This window comes from Apium graveolens, chromosome 6 (assembly GCF_009905375.1).
Source record: "Apium graveolens cultivar Ventura chromosome 6, ASM990537v1, whole genome shotgun sequence".
Taxonomy (NCBI): domain Eukaryota; kingdom Viridiplantae; phylum Streptophyta; class Magnoliopsida; order Apiales; family Apiaceae; genus Apium; species Apium graveolens.
In genome coordinates, this window is record NC_133652.1 from 78,308,123 (window position 1) to 78,321,326 (window position 13,204).

A 13,204-nucleotide genomic window follows, 5' to 3' on the forward strand; every position below is an offset into this window, starting at 1 on the left:
TCGCCAGGAGCGGGCTATCTATCTCATAAGGTACTATCTTGAGAATAATCCAGGACATATTTCCAAAAGGACTAAACGAACCTTTGAGTTAAGTCTTCTATTGAAGGCATATGATTAAGAATGGTATTAACCTGCTATCGTTGCCTTGATTGAAACTCTTCTGCAATTTTATCTGCTTCATGTCATGTATGTATGGCAGGATAAGGAGTGTTCTTCATGAATCATGAATGGTGATTATGTTACCTCCTTAGAAGGATTTGGTACGACATGTATGGACTCCGTATGGTTAGATATTAAGATTTCATGGAAAGTGAATGACGACAGTAGGTCAGTGGTGGACCATAGTAATGCAGTAATGATTCTGCGAGTAATGAGCTGATTACAACCGTGAGAGTTGTATTGGAATGAGTGTTGAGATTGAGTACCACTAATCGGGTCGTGGTAGTGTATAAGTTATCATTGATAGACTAATTAAGTAGAGTATCTACCTAGTGAATAATTATTCTTTCTTATCAATAGAGAGTCGTATTATTATACGAGGAAGGTTGCGGTGCAAGCATAGAATTCTAGTAACGATGATGTATAGAATGAGATCCCAGATTCGATTTTCGATGTCGAGGGAGTTTCAAAGGTAATTGTGTATTAAGATTGGGTGTTATTAAGGGAAAAGAAAGACCGTGATGACCCGGATCCCCAACCCCGGATCTGGGGGTGTTACAGAAGTGGTATCAGAGCTAAGCGTTATAAACCTCAGAGATGATGTGGCGTTAAGATAATAAGTTCACTATGATAAATAAGAACTCTTGCCAAATTCATAGTCGGGCTACCTAATGTAGTACTGACAGTTAAAACCCTTATGGGAACCCTTATAAATATCGTGATAGGAGCGTAGTTCGTTATCGTAGATGGTAGTGGGACTCCGAACCCTGAGGTTGAGGAGTAACAGCACGATGATGTTTATTACTAATTGGAGATTGGATTGTGGATCCGATAGAGTGTCCTAATGCAGGACCGGATGATGTTGATATTGAGGATGTAGCGGTTGAGGATGTTGTCCTGGAAGGGATAGTTGCTGAGGAGGATCCCATGGAGGATCCTGACAAGAATGAATAAAGGACCACTGATGAATTGATGACCATGGTTAGGTCGACTACCCGAGGTAGGATTGGTCGGTCACTACCGGAGGTTCGTTCAAGTTTGTAAAGATAGTAGCCCCTTTAACGCGGCTTACTCATAAGACTGAGAAGTTCGAATAGACAGAGAAATACGAGAACAGCTTTTAAGAACTGAAGCAAAGGTTGGTGACGTTCCCTATGTTGGCGTTGCCGGATGGAAAATGAGATTTTGTGAAATGTAGTGACGCTTCGCATAAGGAATTAGGGCGCTTCATATACAGCACAGCAAGGTAATCGCGTACATGTCAAGACAATTAAGGTAATATGAAATTCGATATCCCCACCCATGAGCTTAGGCTCGTGGCAATAGTTTTACCTTAAAGATTGGAGGCACTACTTGTATGGAGAGAAGTGCGAGAATTACCTAAGCCATAAGTGCTCTAGTACATTTTTACGTAGAAAGAGCTCAACATACGCCCGAGGAGGCGGTTAGAGCTAATCAAGAATTATGATTGGGAGATTCTGTATCATTCGGGGAAAGCCAATGTGGTGGCTGATGCCCTTAGTAAAAAAGAGAGACTCAAGATGATAATGTCTTTGGGAGAATTGATAAGAGATTTTGAGAAAATGGAAATAGTAGTGAAAGTAACCGGAGCCGATACCGAAAAGCTGTTTGAGATTGCAATAGAGACCGAATTATTGGAAAAGAGCATATTGTGCCAGAAAAAGGTGATGAATGAAGGCATAAAGCCAACAATTAGATAAAAGATTAATACCGAGAAAGATGATAAGGGAATAATGAGGTATTCCTATAGAATTTGGGTTCCGAAAAGTTCAAGAGTGTAAGGATGAGAACTTAGATGAGAGCCATAGTTAGAGGAATAAGATTTAGAGCAAACCCTGAACGTGATAGTCAGGGAGGTCGCCATCAAGATATAAGGAACCCATGACATAATGGAGTGGAAAATGAGGATTTTAAATTAAAAAAAAATGACCCCAATTATGGGGAGTAGGATGAAACATTTCATACTAAGGAAACAGAAAGTCGAGTAAGGAAAGGAGACCCGAGACGGTACTCCTATACGGTAATTCATGGACCTGTCTAGACAGAACTTAGACTATTATCCCCAACCACCACCTTGAGGAAACAATGCGATAGGAAATTCTTTCAGGACCTGTAAGTCTCTAAGCTCTCAGAGTTCCAAGGAACAGGTTGACCCAATCGAGGCAAGAGCCTGGCTAAAGGAAATATAGGAATCATTTGAGATTCTAAATGATTGACGAATCTCAAAAGGACTGTTTTTGTCACTTACCCTCCTAAGAGAGAGACCACCCGCTGGTGAAAGACCAAGAAAGGCACGGAGCCAGAGGTTAGAATAAACCGATTAAAGTTCAGTCAATTATTTTCGGGAAAGTAATTACCAAGGTTATGGAGATAGTATAAAAGCTTTAGAGCCAGAACAAAGGTAGACGAGTATGATGAATTATGAATCTAAAATGTAAAAGTTGTCAAGATTCGTTCTGAGGACACGAATCCAGAATGACGGGATGTTTGAAATCAATGCTTATATTGTGATTGGTTTGTAAAATAATGATGAGAGAAAGGAAAATAAAAAGAAACTGAAGTGGAAGGGAATATAACGGCAATAGAGTTTGAGGAATGACAAGGGAGTTGGGTATGAGGAAACCCTAAAGACTCGTAGAAATAGAAATAGAAGAGTATGTAATCGTCAGGATGAGGGTGATTCACCATGAGTTAAAATTGATGGTTGAGGGCATAAGAGATACATATATTTTATCCCCTGTAAGTTGGGAAGATTCGAGGAAACCTTGAGATAATTTGAAGGATAAATAATGAGACGCGGATAGACTGAGGAGACAAGAAAGTAAGAAATTAAGAAAATTGGATGAAGGAAGTGACCTTCAAGAAGGTGAAGTGTAAGATCGGTGGCTTGATACCCAGAAAGGGAGACGCCAGGTATGAGAGATATCCCAACATTGAGATGACTGTTGAGATAAACAACAAAAGTAAATAAGGAATTATTAAGAAGAAGTTCACGTTGAACACGACCAATATCTTCCAGGACATCCTTGTTATCGTTACCAAATTAGGCAAGAAAAGTGGATGACCATTATTATCTTTTGGAGGCCATATGGATTGACCTCAATTTGAATAAGGATGCTATTATGAAGTTAGGTATAGACTATCGAGGTGGGAATGATTGAATAAGACACCCTTATCAGGGATATATGACTTGATTTATCCATGGAAGGATGCAGGTACCTTTTAAAGGTGGAATTAAGGATAGAACATCGGTAACTTAAAATGAATCCTAGGGGAATGCATAAAGGTTGGCATTTCATCCTTAGTAGGGATAGTATGAGTTTGACAGTAGGATTTGGAAAGGGTTAAGGTAACAACAACCTTTAAGTATCAGTGGAGAAATTTTTCAGAAGTATATAGACAATGATTCTGGTATTAGTAAACGGTATTTTGATATGCCCTGTATCTAAGGAATACAGGAGGAACGATTCAAGGATAACCCTAGAGGTTTTACAAGGAGAAAGGTAATATTCAAAATTTTCAAGAATAGAAATGTTGATAAAGGAAATATGACGTAATTATAATGATGCCAAGTGGGGCACGTGTTGAACCACGAGAAAGTATGAATCGAACCAGTAAAGGTCGAAATTGTTCAGGGCAATTAGGGCCAAGGATAAAAGATGTTCTAAGTATGATTAAGAGTCAGTCATGACAGTGATTAACCTCTAAAGACTGAGGGGATAACTTATGGAAAAATGGTGATTTTTTTTTTACTCATCTGATTTTAAGGAAAACATCTTCACTCAAGCAGTGATCGGAAATAGGGTAGAAAATTAGTGAAAGTGGTTAAGACGACATTGACTGTAAGGAAAATTTACTATCAGGAAAGGCCAAAAAGGCGGCCGACACTTTAAATGTAAGAGAATAATTATAGGCGCTTGTGCCAAAGGAATACAGTGATGATGGTTAAAGCTATGAAGGTTGTATTATGGTTTGGAAGATTGACATTCCTTCTGATGACTGTGCAATACCCAACCGTAATAGTAGTTCGGTAAAGGTTTAATTCATGTAATCGCCAGGAGCGGGCTATCTATCTCATAAGGTACTATCTTGAGAATAATCCAGGACATATTTCAAAAAGGACTAAACGAACCTTTGAGTTAAGTCTTCTATTGAAGGCATATGATTAAGAATGGTATTAACCTGCTATCGTTGCCTTGATTGAAACTCTTCTGCAATTTTATCTGCTTCATGTCATGTATGTATGGCAGGATAAGGAGTGTTCTTCATGAATCATGAATGGTGATTATGTTACCTCCTTAGAAGGATTTGATACGACATGTATGGACTCCGTATGGTTAGATATTAAGATTTCATGGAAAGTGAATGACGACAGTAGGTCAGTGGTGGACCATAGTAATGCAGTAATGATTCTGCGAGTAATGAGCTGATTACAACCGTGAGAGTTGTATTGGAATGAGTGTTGAGATTGAGTACCACTAATCGGGTCGTGGTAGTGTATAAGTTATCATTGATAGACTAATTAAGTAGAGTATCTACCTAGTGAATAATTATTCTTTCTTATCAATAGAGAGTCGTATTATTATACGAGGAAGGTTGCGGTGCAAGCATAGAATTCTAGTAACGATGATGTATAGAATGAGATCCCAGATTCGATTTTCGATGTCGAGGGAGTTTCAAAGGTAATTGTGTATTAAGATTGGGTGTTATTAAGGGAAAAGAAAGACCGTGACGACCCGGATCCCCGACCCCGGATCCGGGGGTGTTACAATTAACTGGCAAAGTAAAGTCACAAAGAGGCAAGATTAGCAAAGATACACTAAGCCAGAAATAGAAAGATCTGGTTATCCAAAAATAGGGTTTAGTACATGCTATTGCATGCTGTGTAAAAACCAGTGTTTACTATTCTATAAAGTAAACACTGGATGCTTTGTTTTAAGGATAACAATTTAGATCAGAAATCTTGTATTCTCTCAAGGAAGAAGCTAAGCTCTTTATCAACAAAGAGCCTAGAAATTTTGTAGTAAGACATTCTTAATTTTAATATAAAATTAAGTGAGTTTTGAAAGATCTGTGTTCACTGTTTTATCTGTTTAAATTTCAGTATTAACACAGTTCACTACAAGATTTTATTCTACTTTGTTCATCACCATAAACAATTCAAGAAAAGTAGAAAAACACAAAAACACATTCAACCCCCCCCCCCCCCGTGTGTAATTCATTACCTAACAGTTGTTACTTTAAACAGTTTAATTCATCTTATATCATATTTTTGTTGTCTATTGATGACTACATTTAAAGAGACATATGTCCGAGGAGTTTGAGATGAAGGATATAGATGCAGCAGAATAGATACTTGGTTTGAGCATCATAAGGGATGAGCTTAAGGTACTTTAAGATTATCTCAAGAGAAGTATATTGAGAAATTGTTGCAGAAATTCAGTGTCCAGAATGCAAAGAGCAGAGAAGTATGTTGGTGAGTCACTTTAATCTCACAAAGAAGCAATCACCTAAAATGGATGAATGCAAGAAAGATATGGCTAAAGTTCCTTATACATCTGCAGTTGGCATTTTAATGTATGCTATGGTGTGTACAAGGCCAGACATTGCCCATGCAGTGGGAGTTGTTAGTAGATTTATGTCTAATCCAGGAAGAGAGCATTGGGAAGTAGTCAAGTGGTTGTTACGCTACTAGAAAGGCACATCCAAGGTTGCACTATGTTTCAGTAAGAAAGATGTTATCTTGGACGAGTTCTCTGATGCAAATTTGGGTGGATGTTTGGATACAAGAAAAAGTACAATGGGTTATATTTTCACTTTGGGTGGCACCGCAGTTAGTTGGATATCTCGACTTCAAAAGAGTGTCGCTCTTTCAACCACAGAAGCAGAATATATGGCTATCTCTGAAGCTAGCAAGGAGATGATTTGGTTAAAGAATTTTCTTGAGGAGTTGTGCAAGGAACAGGCGGACAGTGCTTTGTATAACGATAGTTAGATTGTTATTTATCTTGCGAAGAATTCCTTGTTTCATGCTAGGACGAAGCATATTCAGCTGAGATATCACTTTACACGAGAGTTGATAATAAATGGTACTTTGTCCTTGAATAAAATCCTTGGTTCAAAGAATCATGCAGATATGTTGACTAAGGTGGTTATGAATGAAAAGTTGAAGCTTTGCGTAGCTTCAACTGGCCTTCAGAATTGATTGATGAGAAGGCATTGCACTAGTTAGAGTTATTGATTGAAGAATTGATTTTACTAGACTTACAAGAGTGAAGGGAAGATTGACCAGACTCCAAGTGGGAGATTGTTGGGTTTGTGGAGTCTATTAATTAAGCCTACAAAAATAGACTATTCAGATTCATATTCAGATTAGTTCATGGATTAGTCTACTTTTTTAAATTTGGACTATAATTTTGATTCATGCCTAGTTTCTTCTCTTATAAATACTCATGTAATTATAGAATCATAACACAATAAATTGTGAGAGATCAATACAAAATTAGTGCGGCTTGTGGAGTAGGAATTTCCGAACCACATAAATTTTTGTCTTGTGTGATTGTCGTTTATTTTCTTATTCTTGTTTATTCGTATTGGGTTTTGCTTTCGTTGTTGTATACTCTACAAAAACAACATATCAAAAAATGGACAAATTATTTGACTCTTTGTTATAGTACCTGTCGCCTTGCAAACATGAGCATTATCAGTTATGACTTGAACCATATGTTGAGGTCCCACTTGCATGATGACCTCCTTGATTAAGTCCGCCATAAAAAGTTTATCTTTCACATTTTCTTCACAATTAACTGCTTTTATGAACATAGGACCAAGTTCGGTGACCGCCATAAAATTTACCAAAGGCCTTCTTTAAGTGTCACTCCACCCATCAGAAATTATAGTTACACCTTTTTCCTTCCATGTTGTCTTGATGGGATCTAAGAATCTTTTAACATATGTTCTCTCCTTTTGTAACAAGGTAGTGCGTAAAGTATTGTAAGTTGAAGGAACATACCCTCCAAGATTGAACTCGGAAGCCATATTGTATGATTTGATGTGATGTGGATTTCTAGCATAATGAAAAGGTAAACCCCCGGAATAAAAGCCCCTTGCAACCTCACTATCCAATAATGTTCGCATCTCCATTTATATGCTTTGTTGATTGGATTGTTTGGATCCCGCGCCCTTTTTTTTGTTTCTAGAGGTTGCCTCTTCTCAATTGGTCCCCAAGCACTACAAGATTGAATTTGACTTGAAGGAGGTAACGAAATATCGATTGGTCTCTTTCTTTCTTCGGCCTCCGCCAATTCCCTATGAAACTCTTTTAAATGTTCGGAAGTGATTTTTGCACAAACCGCAACTCCTTGTCCTTTAATTTTTAGCAAATGTACTTTTATCCTTGAATAAGAACCCGTAAATTCATTGTTACAAAAATGGCATCTGATTTTTGTATTTCCACCTATTTCTTTTATTTTTGCAATTTTTATAACATGCTTCAATAAGGTATCAACATCTCCTGATTGTTGGCTTAGAAAAATTTATGTACTTGTAACCGAATTTGTGGATGAATTAGAGTTCATGACTAACAAAATTGAAGTAAAAAAAAGTCACTGCTCAACCATACTTAGAAAACAAACAAACTAACATGTTGCCAAACAAAAACAATACACCGTCAATTATGATTATTCAATTGTACATATAATAATATTAATTAATAAATAAATAAACAAAAAATGAATTTACAAAGATAATAGAAAAAGTAACAGCATGTGGTTTTATTACTTAATTGCTTAGTAGCAGGCTAGCAACTCAGTAGCTCACAGAGACGCAAAAACACCAAACAGTAGTTTATACATACAACGCCTATACATACAAAAATCAAAGTCATAAAAGTAGAAACTAGTTTGAGATTCACATAATTATACCTACAAATCAAGGAATTAAAGATAGAATTGAAGATGAAACAAGATATTAAGAGCTTACCAGATGACGGTGAAGATTTCGCCGGAGTTGTGATGGTGAACACTGAATAGCGACAATGAAGATGAAGTCGCCTGGTTGCCTCTCCTCTCTCGTCTCCCAAATCTAATTAGGGCTCCTATTGAAACATTTAAGTGATTGTTTAATTGAAAGTAAAAAAAAAATTACGAAATGTACCCTTCCCGCACCCCTGTGAATCTCATCCGCCAAATTCGGGGATACGCCGCTTGACGCGCCCGGACGCACCCACGTGCACCCTCAAACGCACCCGCATCCCCGAAACTTCTAGTGCGCAATTCTCTAGGGTGGCGCACCCTTGTTTCCCGGTCACTCAATATAATTTCAGAATTATAAAACTTTAGATAAACTCGTTACTCAATAAATTATTCTCATAATTTATTATGAAACATATAAACAAATTTTTACCCAAAAATGACCTTACATTTAACGCTTTCAGATAAACTTCTTATTCAAAAACACAGCCTTCAGTCGCTAATGAGTTTTAACTCATACTTACCGGATAGTATTGATTTTGAATTTCACGCAAGAATTCGAGAAAAATAATGATATAAAGCATGATATGAATATTTGTTTTGTTGTTCCAGATCACCAAAATACGGCCCTACATTATACAACTTGCCATCCATACAGACCCCCCTCGCCTTATTTTTGGTCCCCCCGCCAAGGCAATAAATAGTTGTATGTAGCACAATCGGATAGACTACTCCTCAATTATTTCATCGAATATTTTGTACATCCAAATAATATTGTCCACCTTAATCATTTAAGCAATTGGGACTATGATGCCAGCTCTCATTCTCACTAATCAATTTTCTTTGTATTTTTTTAACTTCTAAATGCAGTAGTACTCTATAGAGTTTTCAGCTGATGAAGTTTTCAGGTAATGAATGATGATAGCTCAAACATCAATTTGATATCTGCAATCCCATCTTTTGGGCTACAGTTTTAACATTCAACACATAATTTAGAATTTAACATTCCTTTCCTTTTAAATTTTACTTTCACTTTTCAGATATCGCTGCAGAAATACGCATACATCTTACCTTCTCTCCGGACTAATCAACTTTCAAATACAAGATTTTATCTTTCAAAATATTAGGGTTCCATATACGCTGCAGTTTCATTTTTGGTGGTGATCTCACAAATTAAACAAGTAACACGGTTGATTAACCAGACTTTGGGTACATAGACTGCGGTAAATTTACATAAAAAGAAAAAAGAAAGAGACGTGAGTATAGGGAGAACAAACACTAATATAGTTCAAGTGTCCCTTTCAAGGTAAAAGGGGGAAGTAGGCAATTAGCAAATAAAGAAAATGCACCCAAGTTGGTAGGCAAGTTTCAAATCATCAAAACACCAATTTTTCCCGTGCGAGTAAAGCAAACATTTCATGTAAATTGCCAAACCATTGCCATCCCTTTTCCTTTACCCCCTTTTGCATATTAGTAATCGTACCATCTTTAAGAAAATAATACATCCCCCCCCCTCTCCTTTTCTTCACATTCACACAAGAAATTTTATGGTTACTCCCCTACAACCCCCTCCTCTGCTAGACATTTCTTTACATGGTACTAATATTTACACTGGTACTGCATTACGTATTTCAGAAATTAGAACTAATTGGTTGATATACCGATTTACGATTTTTGAGACAATTTATTTAAAAAAAATGAATAATTTATCGATGATTTATCAAACCGGTCAAATATTTTTGACCGATTTATCAATAACGTTTTTTGAACAATCGGCCAAGTTTTTTAAAAGAGGTTTCAGCCGAGCAAAATCCTCTCCTATTTGGACAACGACAAGTTCAATTCACCCCTCCCGAGTCTAAACTGTATAGCTCGACTATAACATAAAAAACAACATTGAAGGTTAAAACTTAAGATGTACAGATATCTTCAACAGATTTCAGATGAGTTTGTTCCACACATTCATCATCCAGACATATAATCATTACTGCTTATTCTCTACCATCTTCAATTGATGGATAGAACTTATTGTTCATTGAAACCATAGTAACACCACTACTTACACATTTACTATACTTACCAACAGACTCATCCACCCAACTCCCACTTGCTTCAAACATAAACTAATACTATTACCATCATTCAACCAACACCATAATATTCAACTACTTTGTACTAGATAAAATAAAGACAGGTACTTTAATATACTAGTAGAACAGAGCAAAAGGCATGTACTAAACTATAGTTTACATTAGATTAGATTATAATCATATTAGACTACTTTGTAGTTTATGTAACGAGGATTATAATAAGCATGAAAAAAAAAGTACAAAATTTCTAAATATTATACATCTTCTCTTTCCCAGCAGACTTATATCAAGACAAGAGATACCTCAGACAAGGCCACATGCCGAGCATAACAAGGTATGTGAGCAGCAAGAATAATAGTGATGGCCATGTGCAGCAACCCTTCCATTCCTTCCCATTTTGTCCCTTGCAATTCTTTGAATTTACATAACAGAACATGCATTAGGGTTCTCATCACTGAACATTTGAGGTGCAGGAGGATATGAGTTTGATGAGTATGACTCCGCGGTGAATGTTTGAGGATACATTTGATAGCTCTGAGGGTGGTAATAGTAGAACTCATGCTTCTTCATATCCAATACTTGTGCATTCTCTTGTTCAACAGCAGCTGAGGAAGCCTCGGGTTTTGCTGCCTCCTCGCCACCACCTTCCTTCTTCTCTTTCCCATCTCCCGCTGCCTCCTCGCCTTTCTTTGCTTCCTTATCCCCGCCTTCATCGCCTTTCTTAACTTCTTTTTCTTCTTTTTTCTCAGGGTCTTGCTTCACAATTACTGCCTGTTTACCTGTTCTCTTATACACATATTCCACCAACTTTGGTGCCTCAAATACTCCTTTCACTGTCACTTGGGAATTTATGAGATCCGGTTCTGCATTCTCAACACCTAAATTGCAAAAAGACCATCACAAAACAATTTCCAAAATATAATGTAAATGTTAATACTTGTTAATATCTGTGATTATTTAAGCAATTTGACATACATCATCACTTGTGAGTTGTGAACACAAATCTTAGTCGTAACAAAAATTTCAAAGGAATCTAAAGAATCGGACTAGTTTATTCTAATTAGAGAATGTACAGATTGTGAAAGGCTGGGTATATTGAATCATTAAAATTCATTCTAGGAATCATTTTGATTAAAAGAGACAAAAGGGAAATTATAAAAACAACGCATCTTTACAAAAACACAGCTAAAAAGAAAAGCATGATACAAATTTCAAGTGGTCAAGGATTCAAAGTAATAGGTACAAGTGTAGTGTGCATGATTGAGTGTCAGTAATTAAATATTTGTGATCGACAAATTTCAAAATAATGAAAAACAAAACACGAAACTTGTGGTAAATATATTACCTTTCATTCTCATTATGCGCTTCTTGATTTCTTGAGCACAGGCCTCGCAATGCATGTGCACTTTCAACACCACTGTAATTACCTGAGGCTGCAATAACAATTTCATGATCTCAATTCTCAACAACCCAACTCATGATTTATCAATCAACAACCAAAATTAACTAATTTACACTTTTTTCGAAAGTTAAAAATAAAAAAAATAACCTCTTGTTTTTTCTCTTCCGGTTTGGTAACTTCTTTGACCTCTGCAGCCTTAGGCTCCTCCGCCGCAGGCTCCTGAGGTTTAGGAATCGGAGAAAGAAGCTCAACTTGACGGTGGCTCTTTCTCTGAATTCTCTCAACTACTTTAACTGGATCTGCCTTCTCTCCTTTCACTACAACCTTATGACTCTTGCAATCAGTTTCAACACCTTCCACTCCTATCAAAAATGAAAAAAATAAAAAAATCCATCAACCTCGAATAAAGTTGCGTCAATTAAATAAACCTTAAAAAATTTACAAAAACCAGAATTCGTTAATAACCTGGAGACAAATCTTAATTCCGCTTATGGCATACTTAAAATCTAACGTATCGAAAAATATGTAACATGCCACAAATTAATATGAACTTACATAGACACGAATGCTAAAAATATGGAAGGCAAACCTGGAAATCCTTTAAGACATGCCCTGACTTTTCTAGCACAGCCTTCACAATGCATGAACACTCTCAACACAATCACTTGAGGTGGCGGCGGTGGTGGCGGCGCCGCCTCTTTTGGTTGCTCAACTTTGTTGTTGTCTTCTTGTTTCTTCTCTTCTTTAACTTCTTCTTTCTTCACTTCCTCTGCTTTCTTCATTTCCTCTGCTTTCTCTTCTCCGCCTTTCTTTTCTTCCTGCATAACAAATTCATATTCAACATATCAAGAAAAATCAAAAACTGAAAAATCTTTAAGTATTAATATTAGTTACATTACCTCTCCCATTGAGATAGTTGAATGAGTACACAACTTCAGAGGTGTATTGTTATCTCTGTCTATCTATCTCTGTCCCAATGTAGTAGTAGTACTCTTCTCACAATGAAGCTCAAATACCAAGGTAGTGTTAATGTAGTTTAACAAGTTCAATGTGAGCCGTCTGATATATAACGCATGTTTGCGTCATCATAATCAACGTGGCTTATTTATTGAGGGTGCACATAAATTTGAGATACTGTGATCTACTACATTATATTTCACAACTCACCATATCGTATGTCACTATTTGGGATGTATAGTATGTGTACAAAAGTATAAACTATACAGCCTAGATCTGGCGGTACTCGTATGTATACCATATGTAAACAAAGTATAATTAGTGTTTGGATTCGAATATTTGGTATACGAATGTAAAAGTACACGAACACGAAAAAATACGAATATAATTAGTGTCGGGTTTGAGTTTTCAATATAGATACACGGAACGAATGTACACGGAATAAATAAATAATTAATTTTTTTAAATATATATAATACATATATATACTAAATACCAAATGTGAATTTTACCTATTCTAAATAACATATATAACTTTAAATACTAAAATATATTTTATTGTTCCTCAAATACGTGAGTGAGCACTTCACCATTTAATTATCTAT

General features: G+C 36.4%; 1 protein-coding gene across 1 annotated transcript; it reads right to left on the bottom strand.

The window, feature by feature from the left end:
- Positions 1-10,330: 10,330 nt before the first annotated feature.
- On the bottom strand, positions 10,331-12,696 carry LOC141666864 (heavy metal-associated isoprenylated plant protein 7-like). Its single transcript, XM_074473085.1, has 5 exons — positions 12,542-12,696; positions 12,232-12,460; positions 11,790-12,004; positions 11,586-11,673; positions 10,331-11,118 (listed from the first exon to the last, which is right to left on the bottom strand). The coding sequence occupies exons 1-5, from the start codon at positions 12,548-12,550 to the stop codon at positions 10,661-10,663; spliced, it is 999 nt and encodes a 332-aa protein (XP_074329186.1). The 5' UTR covers positions 12,551-12,696; the 3' UTR covers positions 10,331-10,660.
- Positions 12,697-13,204: the final 508 nt, after the last annotated feature.

Coding starts and splice junctions, on each gene's coding strand:
- LOC141666864 (XM_074473085.1), bottom strand. Junction 11,674..11,789: donor CGGAAGAGAAAAAACAAGAG/GTTATTTTTTTT, acceptor TTGTTATTGCAG/CCTCAGGTAATTACAGTGGT. Junction 11,119..11,585: donor GCGCATAATGAGAATGAAAG/GTAATATATTTA, acceptor TTTGCAATTTAG/GTGTTGAGAATGCAGAACCG.